Source organism: Balaenoptera acutorostrata, chromosome 6 (genome assembly GCF_949987535.1).
Source record: "Balaenoptera acutorostrata chromosome 6, mBalAcu1.1, whole genome shotgun sequence".
In the NCBI taxonomy this organism is placed as follows: Eukaryota; Metazoa; Chordata; class Mammalia; order Artiodactyla; family Balaenopteridae; genus Balaenoptera; species Balaenoptera acutorostrata.
Genome location: NC_080069.1, coordinates 93,689,990 through 93,711,279, shown reverse-complemented (window position 1 = coordinate 93,711,279; position 21,290 = coordinate 93,689,990). Strand labels below are relative to the sequence as shown.

The 21,290-nt window shown below is 37.6% G+C and overlaps 1 protein-coding gene across 2 annotated transcripts in view; it reads right to left on the bottom strand.

The window, feature by feature from the left end:
* The window catches only part of TMEFF1 (transmembrane protein with EGF like and two follistatin like domains 1), a 94,458-nt gene that overhangs the window by 25,273 nt on the left and 47,895 nt on the right, over window positions 1-21,290 (bottom strand). For both annotated transcript variants that reach the window (XM_057548692.1, XM_057548693.1), the window contains exons 5-7: window positions 19,897-19,993; window positions 4,254-4,402; window positions 1,926-1,991 (exon numbers count right to left, since the gene is read on the bottom strand). In XM_057548692.1, coding sequence (XP_057404675.1) covers window positions 1,926-1,991; window positions 4,254-4,402; window positions 19,897-19,993 — 312 coding nt within the window. The remainder of the gene's footprint in view (window positions 1-1,925; window positions 1,992-4,253; window positions 4,403-19,896; window positions 19,994-21,290) is intronic.

Genomic DNA, 21,290 nt, shown 5'->3' with positions numbered 1-21,290 from the left:
CCAGCCAAAAAAGGATTCCTTATCATTCTCCAATACATTCTCTATCACAATGTTTGTTTGCATCCATACCTCTGCTCATGCTCTTCCATCCTCCTTAAATACCCTTTTGACCTCTGTTCAAATGCTAACCATCCTTCAAGGTTCAGCTCAAATTCCACCTCTTCCATGAGTTCCTCACATCTTCACCATCCCCCACCAAACAGTAATCTCTTCTTTTCTGAGTTCTCACTGCACTTTTTAACAGCACTACATTTATGACAATAACCCATTTCTACTTTGTTAGAATTAGGTTATATTCATTTCTTATTGTATCACAAGCTCTTTAAAGATGGATGTCATGTATTAGATATCTTTCTATCCACCAATAATTTCTAGTAAAATAACCAGTATAAAGTAGGCACTTAGTAAATTATATCTACTGATTATGATAATTTCATTTGCATTACAGACAAATTCTTATGTGTAAAGAATGTTCAGTATCTCAAAAATGGCTTAGGCACTAAATTATCCCTGTAATTTTATCAAAGGCAGACAAGTATTTTGGGTATACACAATTCCCCAAATTGCCTTAAGTAGGAGCTTCTACCTACTGAAAAAGAGCCTTCCTATTCTGGTCATGTACTATCAGTATAAAGAATAAAACTAGCACTGATCTATTATGTCTCCTATGAGAATACAGAGACTTCTTCTTTTAAATATAGCACTTTTTATCAACAGAGGAAACTGATATGTCAGGGGCTCATGGGATATAACTGATTCAAGTGACAGAAATAACAAATTATTCAAAGATAATAACAGCTACCATTTCTTGCACACTTATGAGTATGTCAGATACTATTCAAAGCACTTGACACGCATTATCTCATTTTACTTTTATGACACTCTATGAGATAGGGCCTGTTATTCTCATTTTATATATTTTTTAGAAATTAGGCATAAAAGGTAGATCACATATCTTTAAAAAATTGTCCATTAGTATAACCAAACAAATGCGTAGAAGATGCACACGTGGAAAAGCAATTATACAGAAGCCTTGGTCTAGGATCCCAAGATGGAGACCTGCTTTGGTTCATTAGATATAACCTCACTGAGCCTCAGTGTTCCCACTGGTCCTTACCCCTCAGAGTAGTTGTAAGAATCAAATGAAATAATGAATATGAAAATGAGGAGTGAAAGAGCACTGGCCCTGCAGTCGAAGGACCTAAGAATCTGACCTTTACTACACGTAAGACTTTGTACAAATAAATCCTACAGCTTCTTTGAGCTGCATCCATTCTTTTGACAAGTGTGGAGCATCTATGTAAGTACCAGACATTCTGCTAAGTGTTAGGAATCCCAAAGTGAACATGATAGATACAGTCTCCTGTCCTCACAGAACTCATAGCCTAGAGGGGGACACAGATGAGTAGAACAGATGGTTATACTTAGAGCAGGTTAAGGGCTTGGATAGGGGAGCATGTAGGAGAGGCACCTAATCTAGATTTAAGGGTCAAGGGACAGTTCCCAAAAGGAAATGACTTCTAAGGTGAGACTGGAAAGATGAATATTAGGCAAAGAAGAGTTCCAGGCAGAGGGAACAAGGTTCAAAGACCCATGCACAGAGGGTAAGTGTTAACAGTAGATTCTAGAGAAGTAAAGAGGATTTTACAAGCAAATATGAGAGAACTTTCCATATAATTTCTTACAACTGCATGTGAATCTATAATTATCTCAATAAAAATTTCAATTTAAAAAAAGCGTATGTGAAAGTACTCTGTAAACTGAGAAGTACCTTAACTATTTCAGTATTATTACTAATATTCAACTGTATATTGCTACAGAGAGCAAAGTTAGAAAGGTCGTTATAATAGAAATAGAACTACTAAGGACAGCTAGTGACCATATTTCAGTAGTTGGCCAATATTTGGGAAATTGTGATTCAGTACCTTTCACATCTGGTCGATATTGTAGTCCATCATCTTTCTTTCCCAACAAACTAGTGTCATCTGTGTCTGTAAGAGAAAAGTTTTCAAATTAAGATACATATGATATATAAGTCACACCATGAAACTCCTAAATATTTCAAATGCTCCAGGTCCTTCTCAACTCTCTCCACTTATCCTGCTCACATTTTCTAACACTCTCTTGATCTATTGTGTCACTTCCATCTCAGTCTCAAGGCATCCCAGGTATAAACGCACTCTGCGTGATGAACAGTCTAACTTCATTCAGACTTCAGCTCAAATATCATCTCCTTAAAAAGTCTTCCCTGAAAAAAAAAAGTCTTCCCTGTGTTAACTGAAATAACACATACCCTGAAGAGAAAGGATCAGCCCTTTCTCCAAGGGACAATGGTCTCAAGATTTACCTTCTCCCACCAGTTTCCCTGGAAAAATATCAGATTAAGATAAACATGGAACCTCAACTGTTATCAGACAAAATTTACTATAAAAATGACCTCTGACTGATTAATTGTAGTAGGACAGGAAGACTGTACATGAACCATAAACACCTGTTGAGAAGCACAAGCTTCAGCTTCCCAGTACTAGCGGGGGGGAAAGGGAAGGAATACTCAGGTGTAAATGGGAACCAAGACAAAAATTAAGGACCAGCTACTCCAAACTCACTTCCAAATCGGCATGAGTTTCAATTAACAAAATCCTCAAACGACCAACTGTTCTGAATTTGAAATTCCAGACAGTACCATTCAATCACATACCAGTTCCTCAAAAAAGATATTCTCTCTGTAAGCTACTCTTTAACCTACCTACACTCTAAATGCCACCCCATGAAAGAAAAGCAAACCATACTACTTCTTCCACCTATAAGAGGTCCCTATCAGCAGTTTCCTGTACCATGTGCACACCTGACCCCCACGTGGAAACCCTATGATGAGCTTCTTGGGCATTCTTCGGTAGCTGAGACCACAGATATTGCAATCAGTTGTTCAGTATTTCACAAATAGCTTGCTATCAGTATAAAGTAGCAAACTTTGGCTTGCAACTTTCTTTCCCTTAGCTCAGATAAAAAACATATCCCTTTAATAAGTCCAAAAAAGGGACGGGGCTTAGAGGGAGGGTCGTTAGACCTCGTAAGCAGAAAAGATGCACAATCCTAGGCCATGAAAATGTGTGGGGCCCTTGTTTGTTACTAGGAAATGATATATTATTTCAGCCCATGTGTGTATTACTGAGGAAAAAGGTTGAAAACCTGTGCCTTTAGTGACTGGATATTTCTAGTAGGAAAAGAAACCAAAATTCATTCTTAGTTGGTATCATGGCTTCTAAATGATGGCAAGAAGAGAAAAAGAATTTTAAACTGAAGGTAATAATTTTTCCTTACATTCTATAACTTCACGCCAAAATCTCTAACAGTGTATAATATGTAGGAGCAAAAGCTACAGAGAAAATGTGAAAACAAAGTAAACTATTATTCTCTAGAAAAAAAGATGAAAAAAAATATGGTTGGGACTTTCCTGGCAGTCCAGTAGTTAAGACTCTGTGCTCCCACTGCAAGGGGCATGGGTTTGATCCCTAGTCCAGGAACTAAGATCTCACATGACACACAGTGCGGCCAAAGAAAAAAAATATGGTAATACTTATAGTTTTACTATAATTAAAATAAGCAAATTCTTAAACAACTAAAATCATTACAAATTTGAGACAATTTTTAAGAACTATAAATATATCTACAAGTCCATGTTAGGATCAGCTTAGTAACTAAATAAATAAACCAAGACCATTGTTTGTATCTTGAGATAATGAAAATAAGTGGGAAAAAAAAAGCTAAGTTAGTAACAGAACAAAGAAATTCTAAAATATATAGTAATAAAAAAATAAAGCATCAAAGATTTCTCATTTTCCAGGGCTTCCCTGGTGGCGCAGTGGTTGAGAATCTGCCTGCCAATACAGGGGACACGGGTTCGAGCCCTGGTCTGGGAAGATCCCACATGCCGCAGAGTGACTAGGCCCGTGAGCCACAACTACTGAGCCTGCGCGTCTGGAGCCTGTGCTCCACAACAAGAGAGGCCGCGATAGTGAGAGGCCTGAACACCGCGATGAAGAGTGGCCCCCGCTTGCCTCAACTAGAGAAAGCCCTCGCACAGAAACGAAGACCCAACACAGCTAAAAATAAATTAAATAAATAATTAAAAAAAAAGAAAAAGATTTCTCATTTTCCAAATTTGGAACACTACCAAAATGTACAAATAAGACTGCAGACATGTGATATTCAATATTAAAAACAGGTCTCTAGATAAGTAGAATGAATTTTACCTGTGCAATGACCAAGATGCCTTATATCAATTTGTTCTTGTTTTATACAAGATGCTTCTCGAACAAAACAGGGATTGTTATAGGAACTCCCATCAGAAGCACACACAGGATTAAAACTGTATCCACTGCAATCTATGTTACATACACACCTGTTGGAAAAAAACAAAAATTACCTATATTTTACAACAAAAGTATTTCACAATGCTGTAACAGCAAAAATGAGCAATTCTTTTTTTTTTTTTTTTTTTACTTTTTAACTTTTTATTGAGGTATAGTTGATTTACAGTATTACATTAGTTTCAGGTGTACAACACAGTGCTTCAATATTTTTAGAGATTATTCTCCATTTAAAGTTATTATACAATATTGTCTATATTCCCAGTGCTGTACAATATAACCTTGTAGCTTATTTATCTTATACATAGTAGTTTGTAAGCAATTCTCTTTTTCTGCTTTCTGTAACAGAAGTCAATACATTGTTTTAAGTCACTGATAAAAGTTTAAGCAAAGTGAACGCTCAGCTAACAATTTCTTTCAGGTGAGAATTTAGAGATAATTTCATCCAGATATTATTAATCCAGTGGTTTCTCTAAAATTTTCGTATCTAGAGATAATAATCAAGAAATGTCAAATGTCAATGACATTAGTTAAAAAGCAACATGGTATAGCAGAAAGGACACAGAATTATAAGTCAAAAGTCATGAATCTAAATCCTAGCCCAACTAACAACCAGATTTGTGCCCATATTCTCCTTCTAAGTCTTAGTTTACTGATCTGTAAAACAGAGGTAATAATATATGTAACCTTACCAAATAATTGGGAAGATTAAAGAACATAATAGATATAAAACATGTAAAATAGAAGACCCTCAAAATTGTTTCCTAGCTGCACATCCACCTGTAAAACTGAGTGTCCACTTAACACTGAGACTGCATTATAGAGAAGGCCAAGAAAGTCCAAGGTATGGTCACTCCTCTCAAGGACAGTAAAATCTAACTTGGAATATAAAAATAAAAAACACAGAGACTCTCCTGCTTCCAGCAACATGGTGAACTCAGAACCTGTACTAATCCTCCTAATGAAAACAACAAAAAATACTGGACAAAATGTTTCAAAACGCCCTCAAATGCATTCGTAAGTTGTCAAGAAAGCAAGGAATTTTAAGACAAAAGTTATATGAAGACAGGAATAGAGAAAGGTCAGTTAAGTTTACTAAAGCTGATTTTCACCTTGAAGGCATTTACCAAACTAGATAAATTCAATTATCAATTTTTTGGTTTCGCAGGCCTCTGAGAACAGAAGATGAAGAATACTGACCTACCTAAGGTGAAGAGTCTAAAGACCCTAGAAAAAAGCATGAGGGTAGAGTATAAATGAGTTGCCATATTCCAAGGGGACTGTTTTAAAGGAAAAAAATATTCTGCTGTGGTTTACACAGCATTGAAGACAGGGGGAAAAAAACATCTCCCCGAGAATTCAAAACTGTAAGCCAGCCCTCACATGAGTAATTACGACTTAAAATACTGCTTGGGTGTTCTGAAAAACCTCAAGTCCAGAATTTATTTTAAGAGTCAAAGACTGGAAGGGGCCCTAGACAACTGACAAAAGTAAATGCAATCCTCTCTGGAGAAACACAACTTTATTATCCTAGACCTCAAACACTTCCAAGATACAGTTCTGAGAAAAACAAGTATATCACACACGTGCTCACTCACTCCCATACCCACAAGAGACAAGGAAATAAAACACCATGGGCAGAACAAGCTGATATGAAAAAGAAGCAAAGAGAACTTCTAATAAATAAAGAATGCACTGTTAGAAATAAAAAATTCATGGGCAGATTTAACAGGAGATTAGATAAACTAAAGGTGAATCCGTGAACTGGAAGACAGGTCAGAGGAAACTACCCAGACCATGGCAGAGTCAAAGAGAGAGAACATATGAAAAAAAATTAAGAGACATGGAAGACAGAGTCACAAGAGCTAATAAAAATCTGACTGGAGTTCCAGATGAGTTAAAAGAATAAGGTGGGGGCAATATTCTCAGCAATTTCTCAAACTTTCTAAAATTAAAGAAAGATACTAATCTAAATAACCAAGAAGCCTAATAAATTCTAAACAGGATTATTAAAAAGGAATCCAGACAGTGAAATATCACAGTGGAATTTCTGTAACAAGAGCAACAAAATAATATTTTAAAAGCAGCCAGAAAGAAGAGAAAGATTACCTTCAAAGAAGCAAGAAGAGAGACAGCTGTCTTCAAAAGCAATACTGAAGCCAAATTGTTTATTTATAGACAAAAGACAGTGAAATAATACCTGCAATGTGCTGGGATAAAATAAAATTCTATGTAAAAAGAACTATCTTTCATGGTTAAGTGTAAAATAAAAATAATTTGGAAGAAGTAAAAATTTAGAGAGTTTGTCACCTGCCAACTGTCAATAACGGAAATTATAAAGGCAGTAGAAAAATGATCCTACAAGTAAGATCTGAGATGCAAACATAAATGAAGAACAAAAGTGTAAATATATAGGTAATATTAACAAAATATTGACAATATAAAATAATGACAACAATGCTCTGTGCTGCTAAATTTTTTTTAAAACAGTAAATTAAAATATTAATAATGATAGCATACAAATTGGGAGGGAATGAAATTACAGTATTTTAAGAAGAGCAAAGATATTGATGAATTTTAGACTGTGATAAGTTGAATAAGCATGTTAATGCTAAGGTTACCACCAAAAGGAGTATGTATAACACTGAAACTAATAGAGAAAAAAAATCCAAAAGAATGCAAGAAAGGAGAAACGAAGGGAAAGCAAGACAAAAGTACAAAATAAGATTTTTTTAAAAATCAAAGTACATCAGTATTTATTTTATATATATATATATATATATATATATATATATCTTTTTTAATTCTTACCTTTTATTTATTTATTTATTTTGGCCATGCCACGGGGCTTGTGGGATCTTAGTTCCCCAACCAGTGATTGAACCTGGGCCCAAGGCAGTGAAAGCGCCAAGTTCTAACCACTAGACCACCAGGGAATTCCCTATAATATATTTAAGTGAACTAAACTTTCTAGTTAAAATACAAGGATAGTTAGGCTGGATAAAAATACAAAAGCCAGCTATATGCTGCTTGTAAGGGACATATTCAACTGTAATGATATGGGTAGTTGCCAGGGGCTGGGGGAGGGGGGAATGGGGAGGTTACTGTTTAATAGATATAGTTTCAGTTTTACAAGATTAAAAGAGTTTTGGAGATGGATGGTGGTGATGATAGCACAACATTATGAATGTATTTAATACCACTGGACAGCACACTTAAAAATAGTTAAGATGGTTAATTTTATTATCTGTATTGTACCAAAATAAAAGAACTGTGAGAGATATATCATACCTGGAATGGAAGAAACTTAGTATGGCTATATATCTATATATATGTCAAACATAAGAGGCTTCAGGGCAGAAAAGATTTATGAGAAAGAAGATCCCTCATAATAAAAAATTTTATTCACCAGGAAGATATAATAATTCTAAATATTTTTAAATAGCCTCAAAATCTATAAAGCAAAAACTGATAAAATCACAATGAGAAACAGCCAAATCTACCACAGTAGATTTTAACATGCATCTCTCTGTAACTCACATATCAAGCAGAGAAAATATCAGTAAAACTGAAATAACTAGAGATGAAAGGACATAATGCTGGGATTTTCTTTAAAATACTTCCCCCAAAAAAGGTGGAGGGAAAAAGAGATAAAACAAAATTGGATTTTTTACACTAGCTGAAACTGAGTGATGGGTATATGGGGAGGGGTCCACTTTATTTTTTTCTCCTCTTCTACATGTTTGAAGATTTCGTTAATTCCTGGTGAATTAAAGACCTAAATGTGAAAGGCAAAACTACAAAAGACTTACAAGATCAAATGTAAGAGACCAATAAATTGAACTTTGAAATAAAGAACACCTCACAAAGAGAATAAAAATGACAATCTGCAAACAGACAAAAAAACTACAGCCCATGTAACCAGCAAATAATCAGTATCCATAATACATATAAAAATTAATTTAAAAAATGACATAGAACTTGGAAGCATATAAAAACAATATATGTAAAAAGGTGTTCAATCTGTTCAATAATCAAAAAAATGTAAATTTAAACCACAAAGAGATACCATCACATTCACTAAACAGCAAAAATTAAGAGAACAATACCAAGTGTTGACAAGGATGAGGAGCAAAGGGAATTCTTACCCTCTGCTGAAGGGAGAACTTACTGGTACAACCACTTTGCAAAACAGGCATTACCCGGAAAAGCTAGACGTGCACATGCCCAATAATTCCACTACTGAGTAAGGCCCTTGAAAATCTCTTACACATGTGCACCAGAAGACATGCATAAGAATGTTCACAGAACATTATTCATGAGAACAGAAGACTGGAAACAATCCAAATGTCCATCAACATTAAAATGGACTATAAAAGGATGTGGAAACTTTAAGCAACTGAATTCAGCTAAGCAACTATGAGCATTAACATGAATAAATCTTAAAAACATAATGCTGAACAAAAGAAGGTACACATAGTATGATTCCACTTATACAAAACTCAAAATCAAACAAAAGCCAAGTAATATATTATTAGGAGGGTTATCATGTGATAAAACCATAAGGAAAGCAAAGGAATGATTTCCACAAAATGCAGTAGAGTGGGTGGATCAAAAAAAGATGCAGTTGGGGAGGGTCACAGGGCTGGGGGGAGCTCTAAAGTATTGACAATACCCTATATTTCTTGGCTTGGAAGGCAGGAGTCACAATTTGTTTCATTTCTGCACATTAAACTAAATGTGTAAGTTTTTCATAAACTTTTCAATATATGCTCTGTTTCACAATTTAAAAATTAAGGCACCGGGCTTCCCTGGTGGCGCAGTGGTTGAGAATCTGCCTGCTAATGCAGGGGACATGGGTTCGAGCCCTGGTCTGGGAAGATCCCACATGCCACGGAGCGGCTGGGCCCGTGAGCCACAATTGCTGAGCCTGCGCGTCTGGAGCCTGTGCCCCGCGACGGGAGGGGCCGCGATGGAGAAAGGCCCGCGCACCGCGATGAAGAGCGGTCCCCGCACCGCGATGAAGAGTGGCCCCCGCTTGCCGCAACTGGAGAAAGCCCTCGCACGAACCGAAGACCCAACACAGTCAAAAATAATAAATAAATAAATAAATAAATAAATAAGAAAATCCTTAAAAAAAAAAAAAAAAAAAAAATTAAGGCACCATAAAAAAAACTTTAAATTCATAAGAATATTTACTAACAAGTCAAAAATGGCTTTTACATTTTTAAAGGGGTGGGGATGGAGAATATGTGACAGAGACCATATGTGGCCCCCAAACCGTAAAATACTTACCATCTGGTCCTTTATAGAAAAATTTTGCCTACTCTAGGTTTAAGGAATAAATGGTGACCAATGGAAGAAAGTATTACAGAACAGTTTCAGGGATGAGAAAAGGCTGAGCAACAAAGGCAAGATCCTGAACCAATCTAGTAAGGAGAAACAAGTGACTCAGAAGAGGGCACTGCAGCTCAACAGGAACCTCCTTGATCACGTGTAGAAAAGGTCCATGTAAGACCAAGAGCTGTGAGAACAACCATTGCTAATGTTTTCAATAGCACGTGACGAAAGAAAATGAAACCACCATCTCAAGGAACGTCCAGCTCAGTGAAACAGTGAGGAGGGGAGGACAGTATTAGACCCTAAAGGCCGCTGACACTACTGATTACAGCGGTTCCCGGTGTTTGCACACTGGCAACGGCAGAAGAGGGCAGGATGCTCAAGCACAGGAGTGTGCACTAAAATGGAAAGAAATCGCTTCAGCAAACACATCAAATTCCAAACATTTAACAACCACTTACTCTGCACCTACTGTGCAGGGATAGTCACATTTGCCTCTTTAATCACGACAACAAATTATGAACAGGGAAGCTGAATGTGAAAGACATTAAAAACCCTTAGATCACAAATCTAATGAGTGACTGAGATGGTGTTCTCCCCACTCATCACAGCTGTCACATAAAACAGACATCTCAGCAGGGAAAGTGACAGATGAAAGGAGATAAGTAGTTATTTTCCACATTTATATCATGAAAAATCTTTTCACTAAATTGGTCTTGCTTTTCTCTCAAACACACCAGGAACACTCCCGTCTCAGGGCTTCCCCTCTTCCCGGAACACTTTTCCCTCAAACATCCACTCGGTTTGATCCCTCACCTTTTTCAAGTTTTATCTCAAATATTAAACGAACAGCCAAAAGTTAAATCACTAAGCATCCATTTAAGAAATTAGAAAAAGAGCAATGGAATAAATCCAGTGAAAACAAAAAAAGATGACATGGATATGGATATAGATTTATAGATACATCTAAACAGAAATAGAAAACAAAGTTACAACAGAGAAGATCGATAAAGCCAAAAGTTGGTCCTTTGAAAAGACTTTCAAATCAACAAAACAGGATGAGAGAAAAAACAGTATCTGGACTTAAAAAGACTACAGATTATGGTTTAAAAGATAAAAGTTTATTGTAAACAACTTTATGCCAGCAAATTTGAAAACTTCGGTGAAATGAATAACCTTTAAAAAATATTAACTGTTAAATTTGACCAAAAAAGAAATAGAAGCTGAATGGTACTAAAATCATTAAAGAAATCAGTTTAAAAAATGTCCCTCAAAAACAGCATCAGATCCAGGTGTTTTTTTAAAAAGAGTTCATGAACACATTCATTCCAGTCATTCAATAAATAGACATTTCTGTTCTTACACAAAATCATCCAGAGAATAGAAAGAACACTTACTAATTCATTTTATAAAGCCATATAACCCCCAAAACAAGTTAAAGTAACAGATTAAAACTCACTGAATAAAAATGAATAAAAGAAAACCTCATCCTTATAGCAGATAGAATACCAATAATGCAAGCCACAAAAAGATACTGCAATCATAAAACAAAAATAGGATTATGAAAAAGCACCATGAGAACAAAAATGAGCTCTAAGAAATTAAAAAGTACAGGAGAAATGACAAATTCAAAAAAACAGCAAAAATTTTTCTAAATAGAAAATAGGAGAGAAAAGAAAATTAAAGGACTAGTCCAGAATGTCCAGCATCCAAATAACAGAAGTACCAGAAATAGAAAAGAGAGGAAAGGAAGTCATCAAAGAACTAACTGAAGAAAATTTCTCAAATCAGAAGTCAGTAAGATTCTAGGAACTGTGAAATTTCATTATACTGAGGACCAAAAGGAGATTCTACATGCTTCAAGAGAGAGAAAACAAATCTTGTACAAAGGACCGTGAATCAGAGTGGCTTCAGACTTCAGCTGGAAGCTAGAAGCCAACAGAGCAATGCTTTCACAATTCTGAGGGGAAATTATCTGCCACCTAGAATTATGCACTCAACAAGTTATAAGTCAAGTATTAGGTGTAGGATAAAAACACCTTAAATATAAGGTCTCACCTTGTACCCTTTTTCAAGAAGCTACTGAAAGATATACTAAAATGGGAGAGTAAAACAAAAAAGTTAAAAGTAAAAAATGCAAGAAACAGAATATCCTATGTAGGAGAGAGGTAAAGGAATTTCTAGGATGATGCTTGTGGTATAACAAAAAATATGTTTGGTCTTTGTCCCCTGTTCCTGGCAGAGCTCCTAAAACCCTTGGAACTTTGACAAAAGAGTCTTTTGTATGCTAATGAGATGACTCAGCTCTTTCCTTAATTCTAAGTCATTTTAGCAAATTATAGAACCTTAAGGGAGGTCGTAGGAACCTCCAGATTCGTAGTATCCTGGGCAGAAGTGCAAGGAACCTCATTTGCAGCTGGTGTCTAAAGCAGGGGCAATTTGTGGGTCTAAGCCCTTACCCTGTGGGGTCTGTGCTGACTCCAAGAAGTGCATAAAAGAAATAAACTGGGGGCTTCCCTGGTGGCGCAGTGGTTGAGAATCTGCCTGCTAATGCAGGGGACACGGGTTCGAGCCCTGGTCTGGGAAGATCCCACATGCCACGGAGCAGCTGGGCCCGTGAGCCACAATTGCTGAGCCTGCGCGTCTGGAGCCTGTGCCCCGCGACGGGAGGGGCCGCGATAGAGAAAGGCCCGCGCACCGCGATGAAGAGCGGTCCCCGCACCGCGATGAAGAGTGGCCCCCGCTTGCCGCAACTGGAGAAAGCCCTCGCACGAACCGAAGACCCAACACAGCCAAAAATAAATAAATAAATAAATAAATAAATAAGAAAATCCTTTAAAAAAAAAAAAAAAAAAAGAAATAAACTGTAGGACACCCAGTTGGTGAAGGAGAACTGGAGAACTGATTGTTGTTGGAAAAGACACAACATTGAAGGAAGGTTCCAAGATGACAGCTATATTAAGAGGGCAACCAGTCCACACTGAAATTTTTCTTTTTTTTTTTTTTTTTTTTAATTTTTGGCTGCGTTGGGTCTTCACTGCTGCGCACGGGCTTTCTCTAGTTGCGGCGAGTGGGGGCTACTCTTCATTGCAGTTCGCAGGCTTCTCATTGCGGTGGCTTCTCTTGTTGCAGAGCACTGGGCTCTAGGCACGCGGGCTTCAGTAGTTGCGGCATGGGGGCTCAGTAGTTGCAGCACGCAGGCACTAGAGCGCAGGTTCCGTAGTTGTGGCGCCCGGGCTTAGTTGCTCCATGGCATGTGGGATCTTCCCGGACCAGAGATCGAACCCGTGTCCTCTGCATTGGCAGGTGGATTCTTAACCACTGCGCCACCAGGGAGGTCCCCATACTGAAATATTGATAGTTGCACTCTGTGGACAGTCGTATTGCTAGATGCCATTACCAAGATACCTACTACCCTCTTTTTAGCCAGAGGACAGAATGCCCAGGTAAGCCTGGCTCAGATTCTTAATTGTACTTGCCTTGATGAAGTTCCTGCTCTCCCCTTCATGTCAACTACCTGAACCAAACGAGCACTCTCATTTAACTGACGTACTCCTGAGAGCTGGAGGTAGAAAACACAGAGCAGTCCACTCTCTGACCACATTTCTGCCAATCATCCATACCTGGTGACATGAGAATCCTGCCAGATGTCTCAACTATGAGCCCTATGACATTCCCCATAACTCACTCAGGGTCTTGCCCATCCACTTCCCCAGAAGGGAATCTTGTAAACCAGGAAGCCAAAAGTCAGACTCTGACACAGAGCCTGTTCAATGTGTCTTTTTCCGTAAGCCTTCATCTAACAGTGCCGGCTAGGTCAACACTCGGTACTGTGAATTTGGCAATATTCTATTTTGTACCCTAGGTGTTACGTACATAGGTGTAGTATTCTCTAAATTGCATGTGTATGTTTTAAACACATCTGTATGCAAAATGTACATTTTACAGAAAAAGTTTTAAATAAAGAGTAGAGCAGTACGTATAGTGCGCTGCCATTAGTTTAAAAAAAGGAAAGAAAGAGAATACGTGTACATACCTGCTTGTACCTGCAAAAAATACCTCTGGGAGATTAAGAAACAGATCACAGTGACTGCCTCTAGTGAAGACAATTGGGTGGCTGAGGATCAGGGGTGGGGTGGGAAACAGACCTTTTACTGTATAGCCTTTTAAAGCTTTTGCATTTCTAACACTATGAATTTCAAAGGCATGAATGCATACATACATACATGAATAAATTCAATGACTTCTCTGATTTAGCTCTAGGATTTTGGCAAATCACAACTCTGAGTCTTTAATAATAGCGATAATACCTCAAACACTGGTGACAGAATCTAATAAGCTTTTGTAAAAAGCCCTTTGAAATTATCGAATACTATGTACATCTGAAAGGTATTATTATCGAAAAATATCTATCCTGTCTCTTCCTTTCTCCTTACTGTACATAGAAAGTGTCATTCCTTCTCCATATGATAAGTTTTATTTAGCAGTTAGGAAAACACTGGCTTAAACTAATTCATGTGAAGTTATTTAGATTTCAGAAACACCTAACGAAGTCTGCAACAAGTTCACCTGCTACAAATTCCTCACAATACTACTAGTGCTTTTCACACGTTAAACCATCACAACGACCCTTTGTGCGGCTCTAAGTGAACAGGAAAGCCTTGTGTGAACTGCCACGAGTTCAACAAGACCTATAGAGGGACCCTAAGATACCCAACCTTATGGCTAGTTCATCCAACATAGAAACAAGCAAGACAAAGTCCCTGTACTCAGGGAGCCCACAATCTGTTAGTGATCCCAACAGTGTAAGTGCTATGTGGAGGTTGTTTTTCTCAAGACCAAGGGAGGAACACAGAGTTAGTCACCTAACTCATAGGGACTGCAGAAACAGCAAGGGAGGCTGCTAGGAAGAGGTGCTGAAGTCATACTTCAGCCAAGCTGGAAGGAACAGTAGGAATTAAACAAGTAGGTATACAGGGGTGGGACTTCAGGCAGACAGAATAACAGAGGCAAATCATCAAAGAGTAACAGAGCATTCAGCAAACTGCAGGAGGCCATGGGGATACTGTGTTCTGCATTTCTGGACAAATGAGCCTGTCATTATTAACATCTGGGTTATACTTGGTATAAAATAATGTTTAATAGCGTTTATTTCCTGTTATCAGAGCATAATGGACAACACACAATTATTTTTCCATTATAATCTAAGGGGCCTTGGTAGAAATTTATTAAACCTAAATAGTTTTGAAAGTCTAGATTCCAAATATCCAGAGTCAGGCAATGTTAAATGATGAAAATTATTGTCATCTCTGATTAGGAGGAAATCAGAAGCGAAGAGTAGATAATGGTAGAAAAGTACTCCTTTGGTTGTTCTTTTTTTTTAAAGTATATGCAACTTCCAGAAAGGAGGACATTAATGGAGACGACAGATGTATAGCATTACTCTCTCTGTTTAAACAACAACAAAAAAATTTCATTCCACGTTCTGAGGGAGAGACTCATCAGACTGTGATAGCGGCCAGCAACTGTGTCCAAACAGAAAATGGTACCATAAATGACAAAGATGTCCAACAGGTGAGTTAACTGCTTCTCAGCGTTGTCTGTCATACTGCACACCTACATGATTCTTTCTCTGAGCAACTCTGAGAGCTTACATCACTCAGGGGAAAAGGGAAACAGCATCTCCAAAATGACTGACATCAAAAAGGCAGAAGAGCAGGGACAATTTCCATAAAGCACATGGCAAAGTTTAAAGGAATAATTGGAGGTTTTTTATAACTCGCCTGTATTGACATTATGCCAGATGATTTTACAGACTATTCAAATCGTTCATGGCAGGGATTTAGGTCAGGTAATATAAAAGGTCTACCTGGCTGAAGCAGTTCTATGATTACCTGGCCCCACCATCCAGACAAACAGCTGAGGGCTATCTTGCAGCAATAACCTCAGCCTTGGACAGGTTAGAAATACTGTTTAGATAAAGAGGGGGTGTGGTTGCTACAATTATGTAGTTTAAGAAATACAATTTTCTGTAAAGCAGGTATTGTTTCCAAGTTTTAAGACTAAGCAGAAAGTCTAGCCACTGTATGTCACAACGGTCGCAGTGGAATACTGAAACCTCACCCATGTGGGAGTCAAATTTCTTGGAACCTCAACTATCTTGCTCTAGGTATAAATTCAAAAGGTAAGCATCAATGAAGACAGCCATCACAAACCCATGCAAAGTCCCATGATGCCATTAGAGAGACACAGTGTGCTTCAGGAAGAAAGAGGAAAAAAGCCTCTCACAAGCAAAAATAATTTAAATTATAAATAAAATAGCCACTGAGCAGACAAGAGAGACAAAATTCATGCAATATCTGAAGTTCATACGCTTCACTAAGAACCTATTTACTCTGATTTTACATTTAGAATTTATTCCTACATTTGATATAGTTTCTACAAGCATACTGTTTCCTATTTCAGGGAAGCAGAGAGGCAATTAATAAGTTGGAGTCATCTACAGTCAGAATCACTGACAAGGCATACTGACAGCACCCAGATGCAACAGCGAAGAGCCTGACATAGGAGAAGAAAAATCATTTTTATAAAACAATGTAGAACCCAAAACACAAAGCAGAATGGAGCCTTTAGTAGGTGTGAAACAGCTACCACTAAAAACAGCAGTGGCCTCTGAGAAGATCATCGTATTACACACGTGTGTGCACAACAGAATGGATAAATCTCTTGTCATGAGACCTGTGTTCTGGTTCTGCTGCTTGATCACAAGCCATTCAGCTTCTTCTGAGCTCAGCTCCCCCAGTAAAATCAGGATAATGCTTCCTTGCCCTACCCACTGGACAGGCTGCCATAAAGAGCTGAAAAAATAATCTATATAACAGCATTTGAAAAATGTAACAAACTATACAATATATGACTCTAAGAATATGTTAGAATATGTTTTGTATACTCTAAGACAATATATTTAAATCAATTTCTATTTAAATGGCTAAATAAAAAACTATACTTCTCTTTTTTTTTTTTAAATTAATTAATTAATTTATTTATGTTTGGCTGTGTTGGGTCTTCGTTTCTGCGCGAGGGCTTTCTCTAGTTGCGGCGAGCGGGGGCCACTCCTCATCGCGGTGCGCGGGCCTCTCACTATCGCAGCCCCTCCCGTTGTGGAGCACAGGCTCCAGACGCGCAGGCTCAGTAGTTGTGGCTCACGGGCTCAGTTGCTCCGCGGCATGTGGGATCCTCCCAGACCAGGGCCCGAACCCGTGTCCCCTGCATTCGCAGGCAGACTCTCAACCACTGCGCCACCAGGGAAGCCCTATACTTCTCTTAATAGCAGAAAATTAACTTACATGGTACCATTTATCCCCTCCCCCAAATAGCCAGTTTTCTTTCCTACTATTAGCAAGAAACAAAGAAAGAGTTTTAAAGCAAGAGAAAGATTCTAGCATCTGAAATAGGATAGATATATATACGTATAACTGAATCACTTTGCCGTACTCCTGAAACTAACACAACATTGTACATCAACCATACTTCAATAAAAAAAGAAATTTTAAAAAATAATAATAAATTAACCAACTACAAAAGGAAAAAAAAAGATTAGCTGCCCTTTGGAAACCAGATAGGTTATATATAGCATTTCTTTTGATAGGAAAGACATTTCAAAATGAGAAAAGATAAAATATTTTTTTAAATGAAAAATGAATACCCATACCTAAAAATGTAATATGAAATAAAATATCTATTATAGTTACATTACAGAGCAATTTTTTTAAACTGTAGGTCATAATCAGTATGGAAAATATTAGACTACATTATTTTTAGTAAAGGTTAAGTATTTTATAGAATTTTGTTTTACTTAATATCTATTATTACCATGTATATATGTACTTATTTTCTAGGTAAAGGTACAGTTTACTTCCTTAATGTTCTCCTATTACTGCATCAATTTCCTGGCCTGGTCTTGGCTGCCTGTCCCAATCTATCCATGTGCTCCTTAGGAAGCTCCTCAGCCTGCATGCTCCTTACTATCGCTAAGCCCTTCCCTGGTCTATGCCCACTTTCTTATGCTTAGAGCCTGTACCTGCAAGAACAGCAGTTACAAGTTCTCAAACAGACACACACAAAATGAATTTAGTATATACAACAGAGTTGCTCTGATTGGGCATAGGCTACATATTCCATCAAGAGAAGGGGTACATAGAAAGATGTGTATTTTATCATAGAGATGTCATACTTGGGGCCACCTCTGAAACTACACAGAATCCATTCTACTTCCCAGCAAAAGATCTCTATCTCTTTCAATTAAGGGACGAAAAATGACAGCAGAGAAATGTAAAAAATAGGACTGAAGAGAGGTACTGTCAAAGGAATAACAACAGATCAACAGACCAAGCCAATCAATCACTGACAGCTATTCTGAATCTGAACACTATTATAGAACAGTCCTGAGGAAAAATACTGAAAAGAACTAAATAGCTACAAAAATACACACACACACACACACACACACAAATGCTGGTGTTTCATCATGCATGTCATTAGTACAAAGAGAGAAGAAGAGAACATAATACCTATTACCTGTTCTCTCTGCAAGTCCACATTGCTAGCATTTCTCTCATGTTCTACAGGCCAAAATCTACCCTGGAAAACATGTTCTTACAAACCAATCCACTCTGACTGAAACAGATGGACATGTCAATCCAAGTGACCAATATGCAGAAACAGAGCAAACTCAGGGTTTGCTGAATTCACTTTTTATTGACCGTGTCTTTTGCCAATTCTCACCTACTTTCAAACATCTATCAAGTAAATTATCAGACATTTAATTTTACCAAGTGCCAGACAAATACGTGACTCTGTACCAAAATACTGAAAATGTGGTTATCCTGATTTGTAAAACTCATTCCAGGCATAAATGCTAATTAAACCATACTACCATTGATCAGTAAAAGGCTCAAATAGGCATTTAAGGGCTGAATAAAACATGAGTCTGGAAATTCACAGTGAAAATACATATGAGTAAGAAAGAAAGTGCAAATCTCTATAAAATAAGTGTTGTAAAATATGCACTAAGGGAAAATTGAGGAAGTGAAGAAGATCCATTTGTGCTACATAAGGTCCTAAAGACAGCATTAAAGCTTTTAGAATCACCTATGCAAAAAGCAAGCACCACAGAGAAATGAAAGAAGGTTGAGACTGGGAATAAACAAACAGGAACCTGATGAAAGGAAGAAACAAACATGACTGTGTTGATGAGGTCTATATTGTTACTACTCCACCAAACAACACCCTTCTCACAGGGTGTGCACAGGAAATTGGACAAACAATGCTGTCCAGCTACAAAACCCACCTTAGTGAAGGCTGAACATGAGTGAGAAAATAAAACAAAATGTCAATCAGTGCAGCTGAGATTTCCAGAAATAATTTTTACTTATTATGTAATATTTACTTACTATCTCTAAAATTTTGAATGTTTTGAATTTTTCTTAATGCACTGAAATACATGAAAAGTTTGTGTATAAAAATGCAAGTTAAGAAAAAGAAAAACTATTTATCATTGATACTAGTTAAAAATATAATAGTAAGATAATTCCAAATAAGAGCAATTCTGATGAATAAAATTAGCACTTGGTATAAAATATGTAAAACTGGGCTTCTCTGGTGGCGCAGTGGTTGAGAATCTGCCTGCCAATGCAGGGAACACGGGTTCGAGCCCTGGTCTGGGAAGATCCCACATGCCGCGGAGCAACTAGGTCCGTGAGCCACAATTACTGAGCCTGCGCGTCTGGAGCCTGTGCTCCGCAAAAAGAGAGGCCGCGATAGTGAGAGGCCCGCGCACCGCGATGAAGAGTGGCCCCCACTTGCCGCAACTAGAGAAAGCCCTCGCACAGAAACAAAGACCCAACACAGCCATAAATAAATAAATTTTTTAAAAAAATGCAAAACTATCAGTGAAAAAAAGGCAGCGGTAAAATGAAAAAAATTATAAATGGATTTCCATTCTAAAACACTTAAATAGCTATAGTATTATATCAATTTAAAAGCCAATAGACGAGCATTAAACAAAAAAGACATAGAAGGCACGCACAAAATACACAGAAGCAAATTAGATGATACCTTTCTATAATATAATAATGCTGATAATTAACCTCCAAGTAAGTTTATCCCCTTCCCTCAATCAACTCACCCAACATTTTCCGCATCTTCATCACACTCAGCTTTATACTTGCAAGGTCCACACTTGGAGTGTTTTCTGTGAACTTCTGCCCCTGACCCTTCCTCATCTGTTTAAAAAGAAAAATTAAATTTTCAACCAAAAGTTGGGATCCTTTCCAGATATGCTTCATGTTTTCAGCAGCCATTATCCTATTTCTGGGGAAAATGTACCCAAGCTCTTGAAAAAAATCAGTTCCAAAAATCTATCAATGCTTGAGTCCAAAAATGTTGACAATACAGAGTACAACATATTCTGTGAAAAAAAAAAGTATTGGGGCTAGAAAAATAATCCCTTAACCTATGTACAGTGGAACAGTATGCTAGATTTTGTTGATTCTTTAAAAGAATTACCATAACATTAAATAAGAGAGAGGAAAAAAAAACATGAGCAATAAATTTAGTCCAGTGATTACCCTATCGAAATAGCCTGTGCAATCCTGGTTAGCAAATAAGTGATTAAACAAAGCAGAGTCTAACCACTACCTTTTCCTCACATCAGTTTCACACCTGCCTTAAAAATTATCTCCAAATTTTAAAAAGGAAAGGGGTCTATTTACAAAGGACTTGCCCTTTTCTACTTTACCACCTAGCACAGCCAACAACACCCAGAATACAGAAGGGTACGCGTCTCCCATGACCCAGCACAAAAAAACAGTGCATACCACCAGCCCCCAACTCAGCTCATATCCCACATTTAGGGAACCCTACACTTCTGGGTCTTAACTAGAGTGGATCCTACCCTGATAACCGCAAACTGGGCAGGGAGATCAGTTCTGAAGCCAATTTAGGGATTACAGTTTACTCAAGGGATTTCCCAGTCTGGTTTGGGAAAGCACACCTTATTGAAGGGGTGTCAATCAGCAGAGAAGATGTTATAAGGAAAGCACACAAACCTAAGTGCCTGTTTGGTACTATTACCAAACTTGCCATTTTGTGTGTCTGCCTACACTTTAAGTAGAAATCCTCCCCAAATTCTAATGAATACTCCCAAAACAATTCCAGGGAGCATAATCCTAAGTATTTCTAAGGCCTCAGAAACATAATGAGATCTAGAAATCATACAGCCACCATGAACTCACTAAAGTTTGTATATTAATCTGAGCAAACCACTTAGCCTTTCTAACTCATACTCCCTAAAAAACAATTGCCAACAACCAACATCCTCAGGGCAAGATATCCAGTATTTGTACCATATAAGCAAATCTGGAGATCAACTTCCACTTCTTTAATATAGTAACAATGACAGTTTCCTAACTGAATATCTGACCACAGGGGCTGGACCACATAATCCTTTAAAGTCCTTTCCAGCTCTAAGATCCAGAATTTATGATCTCATCCTTCACACATGATCACGAAGTTTCTGCT